The sequence below is a fragment of the Sceloporus occidentalis genome, unplaced genomic scaffold (genome assembly GCF_023333645.1).
Source record: "Sceloporus occidentalis isolate IW3139 unplaced genomic scaffold, rSceOcc1.0.p SCAF_12, whole genome shotgun sequence".
NCBI classification, from domain to species: Eukaryota; Metazoa; Chordata; class Lepidosauria; order Squamata; family Phrynosomatidae; genus Sceloporus; species Sceloporus occidentalis.
The window spans coordinates 2,225,171-2,240,551 of record NW_028316992.1 but is presented as its reverse complement, the minus strand read 5'-3'; the positions used below and the strand labels follow the sequence as shown (position 1 = coordinate 2,240,551).

Genomic DNA, 15,381 nt, shown 5'->3' with positions numbered 1-15,381 from the left:
ATAACTGTCAAGTTTGAAAGGGCCCCTGCTGAACACTGGGCATTCTTAGTTCATGCTGAGCTGATGGGGTGGGGTTTACTATTCTATTTGTTGTATGTTTGGATTTTAAAAAACATTTTGTTATTGGTATGCTTGAAATTCTTGAGCATGCTAATACATCAATGATACCGGTTTCATTCCAGTTATATTTAGTTTATTCCAAATGTGATTTGAAACAGTAAAAGAGAGCTGCAGTATACAGGGACTTGGCTGTTGATATGTCATGAGTGTGTTGTAACTTCTTTACCAACTTAATGGTCTAAATCTTTCACTGGCCAGCTGAACTCCCAGCTGCAAAGTGAATATTGGAAGAATAGGTGAGGATGGAAAAGGATTAAAAGTACTCTATGCACTCTAGCAAAATTAAAAATATTAAGCTTTCTATAATCTCTTGAAATGTTCTCTTTTTGTTTTTATTTCATTTCTGATAAACAACAACAGCCTTACAGAGCACGGAATGACCCACTGAACACTGTATATTTCTACACATTTCTGTGTGTCTGGAAAGCATAGTTTACTGACATGTGCACAATGTTTGCAAAAATAAATGCTGATGGCTGTTACAATGTACAGCCTGGGTGAAGCAGCAGTTTTTTATAGTGCCAGTAACATTTTATATTTGCAAACCCATCAAAACTGTAAGTGAAGAAGCAGAATCATAAGAGGCTTGACAGAGCTATAAAACTTCTTACAAAAGAACCCCAAACAGCACTCCTATTTATGGAGACTAGGGCAGGGGAAAAATGGGAAGGGAAAAGAATATAAAACCAGAATACACTAGTAAATATCTAAGGTAAATGTAACTAGAGCAGATTCTAAGATGTCTAAAACAATAGTGACTAATAGCACATACTGGGCTGGTGAAGGCATATATTTGGTTCCATCTTAGCATGGTTAACAAATGGGGAACCAACCTTAGGAGCACCCTCTCTAGAGGAAATTCCTTTCTTACTTAATTGTGGTTAAGTGATTCATGGGTGTTGCTGTTAATTGGGAGAATTGCTAATAAGATGTGTGTGGATTCCACATATGCATGAAGTTGTTGTTGCCGTTGTTGTTGTTGTGTGTTTTCAAGCAATTTCTGATTTATGACATCCCTAAGACGGTTATCATGGGATTTTTCTTGGCAAAATCTGTTCAGTGTGAGCTTGTCCATGTTTTCCTCTCAGGATGTGAGGGAATGACTTGCCCAAGGTCACCCAGTAGGTTTCCATGGTCAAGCGGGAACTCGAACCCTGGTATCCAAGAGTTTTAGTCCAACCTTCAACCCGCTTCACCACCCTGGCTCTATACATGATACAGCTAATGTAATTTTACAGTGCCCATCTATGTTCCATCTGAGCTATAAAGTGACCAACGGACACATATGCCTTCCTGTGTTTCAGCCCATCTCTCACAGCCTAGGAATAATTATTTAGATTCCAATTAAATTGCCTGATTTTCAAGACTTCTTTTGGTCAGAGCAGGGAATATGTGGCCCTCTAGATGCTGTTGGACTGCATCTCTATGATTCCTTAGCACTGCCTATGATGACAAGAGCTGTTGGGAATTCTAGTCCAACAGATCACATATTCCCACCCATGTGCTATATATACACGAATAAATTTTATTATTAATCATAAGTAGGCTATTAAAATCTGGTTCATGATACCAATCATGATTTCTCATACATAACTGGGAGACAGCATGGTTTAGTAATTTGAAGTATTGGACCAGGACTCGAGAAGATCAGAGATCACTGGGTGACCATGGGCAAATTGCCGCCTTTCAGACTCCTTAGACTACATCCCTTAAATCAGGATCTGAGTGTGTAGTTTGAAGTTGAGATGCAAATCTTCACTCATTTCATCTGTGCAGGAAAGAATGAGTACAATTATTTTCTCCATACAGGCTGAGAGTTTGCACAATTTTTGATGGATTTTCTTTTCTTTTTTTTCTTTTGGGAACTGTGTGAAAAAAATGCATTTTGTACAAAATATGTGTTGCTGATAACCCCATCATAGCTTCTCCCTTTTTAAAAAAAAATAATGAAAATGGGAAAAAAGATTGGTCCTTTACCTCTTACTTAGAGGGGAAAAAATCTCACTGAGGTTGACATTTCCCACCAGTGGGCTTTCTTATCAAGATGATAAAATTGCAAACATTATTTACATCCCTAGTGTGCGGCCTTGATTAAACCAGCCTTTATTACTCAAGCATCTATTACAAAACAAACCGTAAGCATATTCAGGGCTGAACACTTCGGTTGCAAAAATTGTCAAGAACCTGGAAGAATATTTCACAAAAATTCCCTGGAGACAACACAACCACACAGTCACCATGGCTTTTACCATGAGCCACTGGATTGCGTCCCTTGATTACTCCCTGTTTTTATTTCTGCATATGTATCATATCTCTTCTTGCTTTAATTACCCCACAGGGTTTAATGAGGAAAATGTTGTAAGAAGTGCCACGCCCATCCTGCTTCTGTTTAGGGGAGATAAGTGGTACTTAACTGTGCAGCACAACCATTAACTGGCAGGCTCCATTGATAATTTCTGGGAGATATTCATTATAATATCAAACCATGCTGTGAAATTTCATTTCCTTGATTTTAGTTGTATGAAAAATAATAGTTGGGGGGAGGGTTGTGGTATTTTCTAAGATACGCCTGCTTTTCTGTCTGTAGTTACAAATCTCATAGCACTTGTAGCACTATGCATCTGTTTTGAGCTTTTCTGTAAAGCACATCAGGCGGTGAGAGCCAGTATAGTAGTTGGAGCATTGGACTAAAACTCTGGAGAAAAAGCTTCAATTCCCCACTCAGCAATGAAATCCCACTAGGTTTCTTTGGGTGAGGCACAGACTCTCAGCCCCAGAAAACTCCATGATAGGTTCATCTTAGGCTCACCATAAGTCAGCAACTATTTGAAAGCACACAACAAACATATAGCAACATATCATTGATGCATGTTGCAGCCTCTGGTTTAGCATTCATCCTTCAACCTTCCATTTTGGAAGCAAAATGCCATATTAACACTTGCTTGAGACAGACTGTTTCCCTGTCACATACTCACCTATGGAGCACTGTTCTCATTTTCTGAAAGAGAAGGTAAGGGCCTCAGATGGCAACAGTACAGTCTCTTCTCATTTTGGGCCGGCTGCTTTGTTCCCTATCAGGAGGAAGAGAAGGAGGAGTTGGTGGTGGCAATGAGAGAATGCCATTTGATGGCCTTAATATATACCAGATCTTTGAGTGGCTTGCATGAAGCATCTATATGTATGGTCAAAAAAAGAAAGAAAGAAAAAGTCAAACCATGCTTACAACACTGTGAGACTGCCTTTAATAGCTGCTGGTCTTCTCCCTTAGTGTGCACTGAAGGAAAGGGCCTTCCCAAAGCAAAAGTGCTTTGATCATACTCTGTACTGAGCACATAATAGTAATTTTCAGGTGACTTTATCTGCCATGCTGAAAGACATCCCTTTTACTCAGTCCTTCCTTTCAACTTTTCAAACAGGCTGAAGGTTTTGTTTGCTGCAGAAAGGTTTGACTTTCATCTCACACTTGATTATCCTGAACCTGAGCGTGAGTTGCACCACTCCCCCTCCACAATCTGACTACACAAGCTTTTCCTTTTATTTTCAGTGCATAAAAGACCTGTGTTTGCTGTTGCTTAACCAGTCCCTGAAGTTGCCGTCCCTGAAACTGCTTGTGGAAAGCAGAGATCAAGATCTTCACTTTCTGGCACTAGAGCAGATAACAGCTCTTTCGAAGGTATGAGGAGTTGAATTAACCATCCTTCCTTGTTTCAGGTGATAAATTAGCTCTTTTATCTTCATGTAGGAAGCCAGGCCTCTTGAGCGTGTTATCATTATTATGACTTTCCTAAGCTTTTGTGTGTGTAATCTGCAGGACCATAGGGCTAGGCAGTTCTTTTTCTATGCTCAAGGTGATTAAAACTAATAATCTTTTAAAGAAATTATTATTTTGTGTTATCTGTCTAACCGCTTTGTATTGGCGTCATGCTTCAGTTGTTCTTTTTCGTTTACACATTAGCCATTAATGCAACATAACCTAGAATCCATTTAACCTGGGAAATATGTGCCACAGTTTTGACTCTAGGGGTTTCCTGTGTATATGGAGAAACTGTTTGATTAATGTTAATTAAATTACTGATGTCCAGAGTGACAGTTTTGACATTGTAAAATGTGATTATTTCTCTTTTTCCTTTTTTTAAAAATGAACTAAAAGAAAACTCTTCAGGCTTAACTTATTATCAGGTTTAAAAACTGGATTGTGTATTTGACTCTTGCTGAATATTTACCTTACTCGTGTTTTAAAGCTGGAACTTGTTGGGACATTTGGTATTCCCCTCCAAAAACACCTTGTAGTTTCAAACGTGCTCCCTCTCCCTCACCACCGTCCACACTCTCACCACTTCTCTTTCTGTCACCACATAGATGATTTGACAGCTTTTTTACACTCCACCACAAAAATATGCCATGAAAATGGCAGCAGCACTGTACAGACAGTGATGGATTGAGGGGCCCCAGTATGCTCCACCCCACCACAAGGAAGTTGTCCACCCCTTCTCTATACATATTGTTAACATGTAGGATAGTACAGTGCACCCGCCCCATATGCGGGCTTGCCATCTCCAGGCTCAAGCTCATGCAGACAGCAACCCCTGACATTAAAATAGTGTGCGCACAAATAGCAAACAACAAGACTTGAGGTCCCGCATTTTTCCCATACGTGGAGGAGTCCAGAACAAATCCTCCGCATATACAAAGGGTCCACTTTCCAGGTAATTAAATATTACCAGATCCCTTCTGATCTTGGAAGCTAAGCAGGAGCAGCCCTAGTTAGTACTTGGATGGGAGACTGCCTATGAATAACAGATGCTGTAGTCTATGTTTCAGAGGAAGAACTGGCAAAACCACCTCTGAGTATTCCTTGCTTAAGAAAACCCTGTGAAATTCATGGGGTTGCCATAAGTCAACAGGCAACTTGAAGGACCATGCACCCACACAATGATTATGAGCAACCATTTTTGTAATATCCCTGATATGCATGCCCCCAATAAGAAATAGCAGGAGAGAGAAGGGAATTGGGATGTAGTGAGCACTGCTTTTTGTTTCATTCTTAAGAAGCAGACATGGCTTTCCAACACTGCAGTGAATAAAGAGAGTGGATAGTATCCAAACGGAAAAGATGGGCAGAATACTCCCACCAAGACAGTAGAAGTTTGAATATAGTGGTTTAATTGTTTGCATAACTTACAGCTATATTATGTGACTACAGAATATGGTCTTACAGTGTGTTTTTGTTTTGTTTTTCTGCTTTATTTGTTCATTGGAGTTGGCCTGTTTTTGTGTTTAACCATTGTTCTTTTGCTTGCCAAATTCAGTCGCTATTTACATTAAGCAGGAGATTCATAAGTAGCATCTGGAAAACCAAATCAGAGCCTATTGATTTCCTTGACACAGAGATAGCGCAGCTCAAAACCATGGCTGTGCAAGAGGAAATGCAGAGCTCGCTTGCTGATCCAATGTATTATTTAGCCATTCGTATGATGCTGACAGCTTTATGGATGTTTACATTTAAAAGAATGATGCTTGGAAGCGCTGATACTAGGAATTCAGCTGCTTTTGTTTGCAATAAAATAAACAGTTTCTTTTGCAAGCATCTCCAAAATTGCAGGACTCTTGTGTTGATGTTCCAAAAACTGCCGCAAACTGCCAATTCCATCTTTCCTCCCCATCAGAAAATAACTAGGCCTTTTCCAGCAGTGAATACTGTGCATGAATAATTGAAATTAAGTTAGTGTTGCCTGTTTAATTGGTTTGTTTGTTACAGTAGGATATAATGTTATCTTTTAAGGTGGTTTTAATGGTAGTTTCAATCATCAGGCAATATTTAAGATTAACAATGTGTCTTTGAGTAATGTTCTAGTTTCCAAATAATACATTTCACTGTGCAAACAAGTAGTACTTGGCTAATCTGTAGGGACCATGGCCAAAATTGCTACTTTCAGAAAGTCTATTTAAATGTTTGTCCTGCTCTTCCATATATTTTTAAGCATTTTGTTCAAGAAAGCAAACAAGACTGAAACTCTAAACATAAAAAAATTACATCAAAATAACAGCAATTTATTTAATAGTATCAATTGAGCTGGAGTTCTGTAGTAGTTTGAGTGTTAGACTATGATGATAGAGACCAGGGTTTAAATCTTTGCTTTTCCATTTTTAAAATGATATGATTGTTTAATTCTTTTTAAAAACTTTTGTAAACCATTGTTTTAGCATATATATATATATATATATATATATATATATATATAATCTGCTCCTTGTCAGTGGTGCAAGTGTGGGTATGTAAAGAGATTGTGAATGCACATAGACAAATACTAGAGAAGTATGCATGATTGCAATTACTATGGCTTAGCCCCATGAACAGCACACAGAGTGTCCACTGCAGCAGCAAGCAGAGTGTGTTGCTGCCCAGCCAAGCTATGGCAATTGGGAAATATTTGTGGCTATAATTGATACTCACTTTCTTAACCAGTTTAATGCAAAAGACTCACATGGAGATAAATCTCTCCCTGATTTGAAAAAGGAACGCTTATGAACAAAAGCTTTATGGAAAATAACCAAATACAATTTCCCCAAAGAAAGAAATGGCATGAAGTATTTTGCTCAGGAAACATTATTCACGTAGAAGGAAAAGAATTATATTTGAGGACTGTGTAATTGTTATTTTAGCTTATTAACATAGAAGCAGTACAAGAAATCCACATGACTAACCTAATTTTCATTTTCCAAATATACTCTTTTATATTTATAAATTTGATTGGAAAACAAACCAACTGTGTCAAACATAACCTTCAATACTCTAGAAATGAATATAAACTACTATGTGAAGTGCCCTATTCCCAGCAGTGATTTTTATGTTAGCTTGAGATAAAAACAGTCTTGAATTTTTTTTTAAAAAAATGATAGCTTTTGTGACATTTTATGGAAGGGATAAAAGTTGGTGATGTCTGTAAGAGATATTATGTGATAAAATGTTAGGCATGATCCAGCCTCCCTTCATTTATCCTGTGTCTACTGACCCAGCACACAGGTATTTCTGCTGTTCTATCTGTCAGCATCTTTCGAAGAACAGTTGCATGTGCCTAACAGCTTGAATAAATGGCCAGCTTGATTCACTTTTAAAAAAGAAAATTGGTTTAACTACATCAGTTTATTGAAAGGTCTGACTCTGCAGGTGACAAAGCTGGCACCTTCATATCTGATTTACAGCATTGTGACAGCTATGTGTGATATTGTTGTTGTTGTGTGACTTCAGGTGATTTCCACCTTATGGTGATCCTGATGTGAACCATGGGGTTTTGAGGGCTGAGACTGTGTGACCTGCCCACAGTCACCCAGTGGGTTTCCATGGCTGAGTGGGGAATCAAATCATGATCTCCAGGGTCATGGTTCAACACTCAAACCACTACACCCAGCTTATTCTCTATGTGTGATATACAAAAGTCTACATTCATTATCATGCTAGCTCCCATCTACTAGTGTAATAGCACTTTCTTCCTCTTCCACCACAGTCTTCTGCATTTTCCATCAAAAACCTATTACAGAGAGTTCTCCATTCCTACAAATTATATTCTGATTTTCCCAGTGCCAGTGTGGTGTGATGGTTTGAGAGCTGGACAGGGACACTGGGCGGTCAGCGTTTGGATCCTGACTGAGCCATGGAAACCCACTGGGTGACCTTGGGTAAGTTACACTGTCAGCCTGAGGATGGCAATGATAGGCTCCCTCTGAAGAAACTTGCCAAGAAAATCTGCTAATATCAATCAGATCATGAAGAAGCTTATAAACTCAGATGGGAAAAAATTATGAACAGTAAAACAGTTGGCCCTTTGTATCCATGGAGGATCCATTCCAGACTCTCCCCCCCCCCCAGTAAGAAAAAAACAACACGGGACTTCAAGTCCAGTTGTCCCCAGTTGTGGTGGCACGTGGTGCCATTGAGCACTCTCCGACACTGAACTTTGGCAATGCCATGTGGGGAATGGGACAAGGCTCCCCCTTGCTGGTGCAAAGTAAGGCTTGGCCCAGTTTGACAGGCTGACCACCAGCTGCTGCTTGGCCTTGTCGAAAGTGGGCTGGGAGCCTCCCTTGTCCACCAGATAGGGCAGTGGGAGGTGGAGGTGGGGGGTGATTGGGCACAGCAAGTTGAGTCGCAGCTTCTGCCCATGGAACTCTTGCTGGGCTGGGGTGGCAGAGTGGAGCAGTGGCAATTTGATGGTGACCACCAGCTTGTGGACACTGGGCTGGATACTGAGTCCCAGTTCTGCTGGTAGTCCATCTGCATAGGAGCAGTGGTGGAGGGTCCAGCACAGGGTGGTAGTGGCGGGAGGCAGCAATGAAGAGGGCAGCCTGGTTTGGCACTCCAGCTCTAGGGGCCAGGCTTCACCATTGAGAACAATGAGACTTGCTGTCTGTGGATGCTTATATCCGCAGAGGGCAAGCCTGTGGATGGCAGAGGCCCACTGTAGAATATGAATTAGGTTAACTCCAGTCAATCTCACCTGGGATATATTGAAATATTAATTGATTGTTGTTTGCTGTTGTGTGCCTTCAAGTAATTTTTGACTTATGGCAATCCTAAGGCCACGAGGTCGTATTGACATGGTTTGTTCAGAGGAGGTTTGCCATTGCCTTCCTCTGAGGCTGAGCAAGTGACTTGCCCAAGGTCACCCAGTGCGTTTAATCTGTATTTATTTACTGAATCTATATCCCACCTTTTTCTCAAGATGGGATTCAAGGTGGCTTTCAATAATTTTTAAAGAAGCTACAATATTAAAAAGCTAACATTAGCTAAAACAGCAGGGAAGATCTATGATCAGTTACGCTTATTGAAGCTATGGTTCAAATACTGAAATTATTACTCGGTTCAGAGCTTCAGCATTGTGTTCTACACCTCTCAGGGCAACACTGAAGAAGAGATCAGAGCTTTCCACTTCCACTTTAGATTGAATACAGTTAGAATACAGTGGACCTAGAAGTAAAACAGGCACACCCTGGGGACAGAGGATACACTGTCCATACAAATCTCCTATCCTTATTTGTAGACTGTTCCTAAGTGGATCTTCATCTGAATTGACACTATAGCTAATAGCATTATTGGGAGAATAGGCTGTGTACATTTTATTTTATGTGCTAATGTGTAAATGTAATGTTAGGCAACTGAGTTTTTAATGCAAGGACAGTCCTTTAACAACTGAACAATGGACTTAAAAACTCATTTAAAACAATCCTCCGCTTTCATTGTTTAACTGGATTATCTTTTCTTCAGCTCATTGTGGTAATGACTGTTTGCCTTGATAAATCTATACAGTCGTACCTAAGGTCAATGTATCTTCCTACTGGAAAATTTAAAATGTTTTTAGTAGAATTGCTTAAGACCTTTGTCACACAAGTAGGGGAAGGCTTTGTGATTATTAATGTTCTAAAATCTTGAGAGATGCACTAAAGGTTTGAGCTTTATTTTGTGTTCTGTAGAGACCGACTTCTGTTGCTGCTTTCTTCTTAAAGGGTTACTTAATTATTTTTCCTTAGAAGGGGGTTGATCAAATAAGAGCCAGACTACACAGTGCATTCACCACAGGAGAGCAACCTGGCTCTGCCTGCTGGCCATCTTTCAGGTTGCCCTGCCAACAGGTGGAAAGAAAAATGAAGATGACTGCAATTTCTCTCCCTTCTCCCACCCCCAGACATAGAGGGGAGAAAGAGAAGCAGTCTCTCACTGCTTAACCCTTTCCCTGGCAGTTAATTTTAGCCAAAGTTTGCAATAGTTCCAATTTTTAAAATCAAAGCTCCCAGAATCCCCGAAATGCTATGGCATTTTCCAAGTTCTGATTTTATCCCAGGAGTTGTAAAGAGAATGAAAAGAGATGACTAGTGAATAAGGCAAAGGAGGGTAACAGTGGTTTCCATAATCCCTCCCCATTGGACTAATCGGCATTGTAGACTACAACCATCTGGAGGGCCACAATTGCCCCACCGCTGCACTAAGAGGCAAGCAGAGATGGACAAGGAACTGTCCAGCTCTTCCCTGCATATTTAACCATGGGTATCTGGAGCTTTCTCTGTCATGGGATAGGGAGCTTTGCGAATTGTAAGACTGTAGAAGGTGAGACTGACTTACATAATGTGTGCCAGTTGAATCTTGGTTTTCAAGCATAGGAGCATTGATCCAGTTTGGATCGCCTTCTTTATGCTTTTTACTAGAAGTAAAATCAGCTTTTCATGTTTTGTTGGGGATTTCATAGACTCATAGAGTTGGAAGAAACCACAAGGGCCATCCAGTCCAACCCCCTGCCATGCTGCCCCCCCCCCCCCAAAGAATAAATGTCATAACCTATCTATTTGTTTTCTTAAATTTTGGATGGAGATACCTAGTTAGCATTTGTGTATTCCTCAAACCTGGAAAATTTTGTCCTCTCCACCTCTCCTGGACCACTTGCATATTTTTGAGGGAAGGAAAGTTGATGATGCAAAGGTGTTACCTTGGCTGCAGATCTGAGTGAAAAGAAGTATTGGCAAAAAATGAATGAAATGACCACGTTGGAATTCTGTACAATGAAAAGGAAAGGGTTATGATGAGACATTTTGCAGTTTCATGTTTAGAAGTACAATCAGCATGTTTTATTAACCCAACAGACTCCTTTTTTCTTAACATCCACAGGAATATGTAGTTTTGTTCAGATGTTTGAAAGGAATTTAGAATAGATTATGGTGTGTCCTATTCTGTGCCTGTTACTTAATAAGCAGGTTCACTGGATCTTGGAGCCAATTTGCTGCCTTTGGGACCCTAATTTGAACCTGAATGACCATTTAGGTTTAAAATTACATTCAATGATCACCAACCATTTTTAGTAGAAAGATTTAATCAAGGTGCTCAGAGTGTGATGAGAAACATACAGTAGCTGATTTTGGTTTATTTTGAGATAGTGGTTATCACACATAGCACCAAACAAGGATAGGCAAGGGCTGAAAGCACATGCACAGCTGTTCATCGTACCCCCAGGTTTCATCAGCCGTTTCTATTGTGCTTTCATATCTAACACTGCTGTAATAGTTGAATTGGGTTAAATTATTCATTAGCATACTGTATATATTCGTGTATAAATCGACCTCATGCATAAGTCAAGGGCAGGTTTTGGGGGCAAAATCATGGATTTTGATATTGCCCGTGGAAAAGTTGAGGGTCAAACTCTTGGGCATGTAACAAAGGATCTAAATGGAGGGGGGGGGGGGACACCGCTTCACTCCCTTCTTCTCCCTCTCTGGACCTCTCCCAAGGGTCACAGTCTGGGCATGCAAAATGTGGACACAAAACTCCAGTTTCCCTCTCTTCCCCACAACCTTCCCCAAAGCTGATGGCTTGCAAAAAAGGAGACACAGACCTCTGATTTCTCTCCTTTCCCCACAATGTTCCCCAAGGTTGATGGCATGCAAAAAAGCTAACCATAGCTGTAGGACCACACGTGTGAGCCACATGGCCTAATTTCAAAGTCCTGTGCAAGGAATAGGTGCAGTGTCCGCATTACAGAATGGATAGCGGTCGTGGCTCCATCCTGTGTAATCCTGTAGTTTGATGGCTATTTATTTATTTATTTATTTATTTATTGGTTAATTTTCTAGTGGAGGTAGATGTCCCTAGCAGAGAGTGCTAATGATGGTCAAACAAGAAACCACAAGATTCCTTAGGCTTGAGCCTTGGCAATTAAAGTGGTATCAAACTGCCGATGCAGTGCCGATACACCTCTGGTCTCTGAAAGTATAATCTATTCTTTCCCAGTAGCCCAGTAAGCTGAGGAGAAGAAGAGGAGGCTGGGGGAGAAAAGCACAGGTGGGGAAGAGAAGGAGTGGTTTTCCCTGCTTTTCTCTCTGGTCTATTGACTGCCATCCTCAGCCTTGCTTACTTCCAACATGTGGCTTCTGTAATACAGCCCAAGGACAGAAAAGAAGCTGCCATCCCTCTGTCTGTGCAGACACATTGTAATAGGACAAGGCATAATTCTAAACCAAGTTATTTTCACTGTTGAGTCATTGTGTGCTGGTGGTGCATTTTTCACCACCATAGGAGGGTGCAGGACATTTTCTTTCCCACTGATTATTCATCCGGCTGTAGGAGCCAACAGAGTACAGAATGTTGCCACATGCTGAGGAGTGGCAATATATTATTCTCTCCTCCCTTAATGCCATCAATATACTAGGTGAGCAGTCATTAATCTTATCAACCACAGTCCTATAATTAGTGTTTCATCTCCTGGAGTCGCGTTTGTGGAAGCAGAAGGTCTGTACAGCACTTTAGAATGTGGGTTGGCTTTTAGGTATGTTTTTAATGGCCTATTTATTAGTTTTTATCAGGAGGCTGAATGTGTGAAGTGTTTTGTGTTATTAAAACTGCATAGTATTCCACCAGAGTGCCTTGTGAAATGAGCTGGCACTTAAGATATAAAAGAATGCACATTTCAGAACATGTCTGCCTTGTTTTCAGTTTACCATACTAGTAAATTCTGGTCAAATTCTAGCATTAGGAATAAGGTCTACACATCACATCTCATGGAAATTTGCCATGGTTGTACTCAAAGCTACTGGCTCCCAGTGAAGTCAGTTTGACTGATCTGAAGGGGACAGTAAATTGTGCATTGCAGCCTAATGAGCCATTCTGCTGGCAGAGAAATTCATGGGTTTGGACTTCATTGCCTCCTTCCTGGGGGAAGAGGATTACTAGTATTAATATGGGCTCGATGACTGGTAATCCAAGATTCTTCTCAATAGGGTTTCTCAATATCAATACATGTTTTTGAGTGTGTGTTTTTAAAGTTTCAAAATATAATTTCCATCTCTAGCTGCATCCAGATGTTTCCTTATGTGAGTGGAAGAGTTGTGCTCATTCACAGAACGGACTGAAATTAAAGTAAAGGGTGCTGCTGAAAGAATAGCAGGAAGTGATTTGTATCCAATTTCTCAATCAAAGGCTGTCATCCAAAACACCTCTCTGTTCCAGAAGATTCTTCAGAGCAGATTTTAAGGAGACATGGGTGGGGGGCAAGCTCACAAATACTGTTTCCCCTTACTTTCGGTAATGCCCTATGGACTCTTTCAACCAGGAGGCTTACCGTGAGTAAATCGCCATGACGTCGTCAGAAATTGTCAAAGAAGTATGATCGGCGTTCAGACCCAGAGCACTTCTCCCATCAGTAAATCATCATGGAGGAGTTGAAGTGTGCTTCTCCCATTAACAAAGTGTTCTTGGAGCTGCCATTTGGTAATAACAGGATCTTCCATTATTGCCAAATGTCAGCTCCATCAGATTTACTGATGGGAGAAGCAAGCCCCGACGCTATGGGTGTGCTCTGTAGTTTTTGCATCCATTTCATGCATTGTTTTCAGTTAAAAAATTATTGATCAGTATGCATGCCACCGAACTGATCTATTCTCTATCATTGCTTGAACATAGGCAGGTTAACTAAAAAATGTCTGTGTGCTATTTTTTTATTCAGTTTTATTGAGAAGAAAGTATCACTCCACTCCTGTATTCTGGTCATTGGTGGTGGTGGTGGTGGTGGTGATGGTGGTGGTGATGGTGATGGTGATGATTATAGCAACTGTTTTCCTGTTTTTAACTCTGTAAATGTTTTTAACAAAATGTTTTTTTTTATACTGGCAATACAGTCATACAAAGTATTCATAGCATTACATTATTCACCCCTGTAGGTTGATGACTCCAATTGCGACTCTGAATTTCTTTCCCTGCTCCTGGATGAGAAATTGGTGGTGAAGTGCATCTCCACTGTCTACTATCCCCACCTGGTTAACCATTTGCTGGCTAAGCAAGAGGAGGGATGCTGGAATGTTGAAGAAATAGCAAAACAATTGCAAGACACAGGCTTCACTGCAGAGGCAGGTTCACTCCTGATGGCTTGTAAAGGGACGCATTCTGCACTCCAAACCTTTAGTGCTGCTCTCAGTGCTGTTAAGCACTGGATTTAAATGGCAGAGCATGTCAAGTTACCCTTGGTGCCTGAACTATATACTGCTGCTGCCCTGGTTTCCAGTGGATATCTTTCAGAATACATTTTATGAAAGGATATTCTTTAATTTAATCACTGTTACTTAGTGTTACCTAAAATCCTAACAACATGCATACTAAAATACTTCCTTGTAGTGCCTCCCCATCCTGTCAGTAGCACTTGCCATATGGGGATGACATAGCTGACTTCAGAAGGTCACATTCAATGTAACCCATGAATGATGTTCTGACAAAGAAATATTTTGCAGATTGCATGCTGCTTGAGCAGTGATGATACTCCAAACCTTCAGCTCCAGTGTAGAAATATTCATATAATTGAAAGAAAAGGTGCAGAAGACTAATAAAATCACTTCAAAAGGAAATGTTTGGAAGGTGCATTTAAAGATTTGTGTTACTTTGTCAATTAAATTAAGCTGCTTCAATTAATTAAAGTATTTCCTTTAAACCAACTGGAGCTTTTGTTTTGTGGCTGTTTTTCCCTGAAAAATCAAAACTTATTTTATTTTATGGAAGGCTAGATTTGGGCCCTGACTGCTCTGTGTGATGTACTTACAGAGCAGGTAACTGAACAATTTCTGCTTTCTTTAGAGAAAAATACATTCCTTGATTTTCTGTGGGAGTAATAAAAGGCCTGCTTTTGTTGATAGGACGGGGGGGGGGGGGGGGCATCCTTTCAACTTATTCATATTAGCTCCATCCACTGCCCAGTATTGAGACTGTTAAGCTGTTCAAGGGAAACTGAGTTAAATCCTCGGGGGAGTTGAGGCCATGCATTGTGTGGTGCAATAGCTGCTTTAAAATGCAAGTGTTTGCAAAAATGCCTTTGGTATCTCAGTTGGGTTGTTGCTGAAGGTGGCTTTGGATGGTGACAGTTTCTTTTTATTGACGCCTTTTTAATTGTGTGTTTCACCTGTTGAAAATGTTCACATAATATTTATTACTGACTTTTTACCACTGTTAACCATCCTAAGTGCCACTCCTGGTAACAAGTGGCAACTATACAAAGGGTAGTGGTTGACAAAATAAACACACAACTTGAATAGAAGAAAAAGGGCACAGTTTTTATTGGCTACAGTGCTAGAAGCTTGGCTTGATGGGATTGAATCTTGGCATTGGCTGGCTCACCTGCTAACAGATGATCACTGGCAACCCAGTCTACATGTTGGGACCAACCTGGAGTATGATGTCTTGTGGTTGCTATATGAAACCTCTGACACCTGGATGTGAGGTTAACCCCCACCACTAAGCTG

At 40.5% G+C, this 15,381-nt stretch overlaps 1 protein-coding gene across 1 annotated transcript in view; it reads left to right on the top strand.

Annotated features, from left to right (window-relative positions):
- Positions 1 to 14,540, top strand: part of NBAS (NBAS subunit of NRZ tethering complex) — a 217,437-nt gene extending 202,897 nt beyond the window's left edge. The window contains exons 51-52 of the mRNA XM_089478023.1: positions 3,665 to 3,793; positions 13,816 to 14,540. Of these exons, the coding sequence (XP_089334149.1) occupies positions 3,665 to 3,793; positions 13,816 to 14,091 (405 nt within the window). The 3' untranslated portion in view covers positions 14,092 to 14,540. The remainder of the gene's footprint in view (positions 1 to 3,664; positions 3,794 to 13,815) is intronic.
- The last annotated feature ends 841 nt before the right edge of the window (positions 14,541 to 15,381 follow it).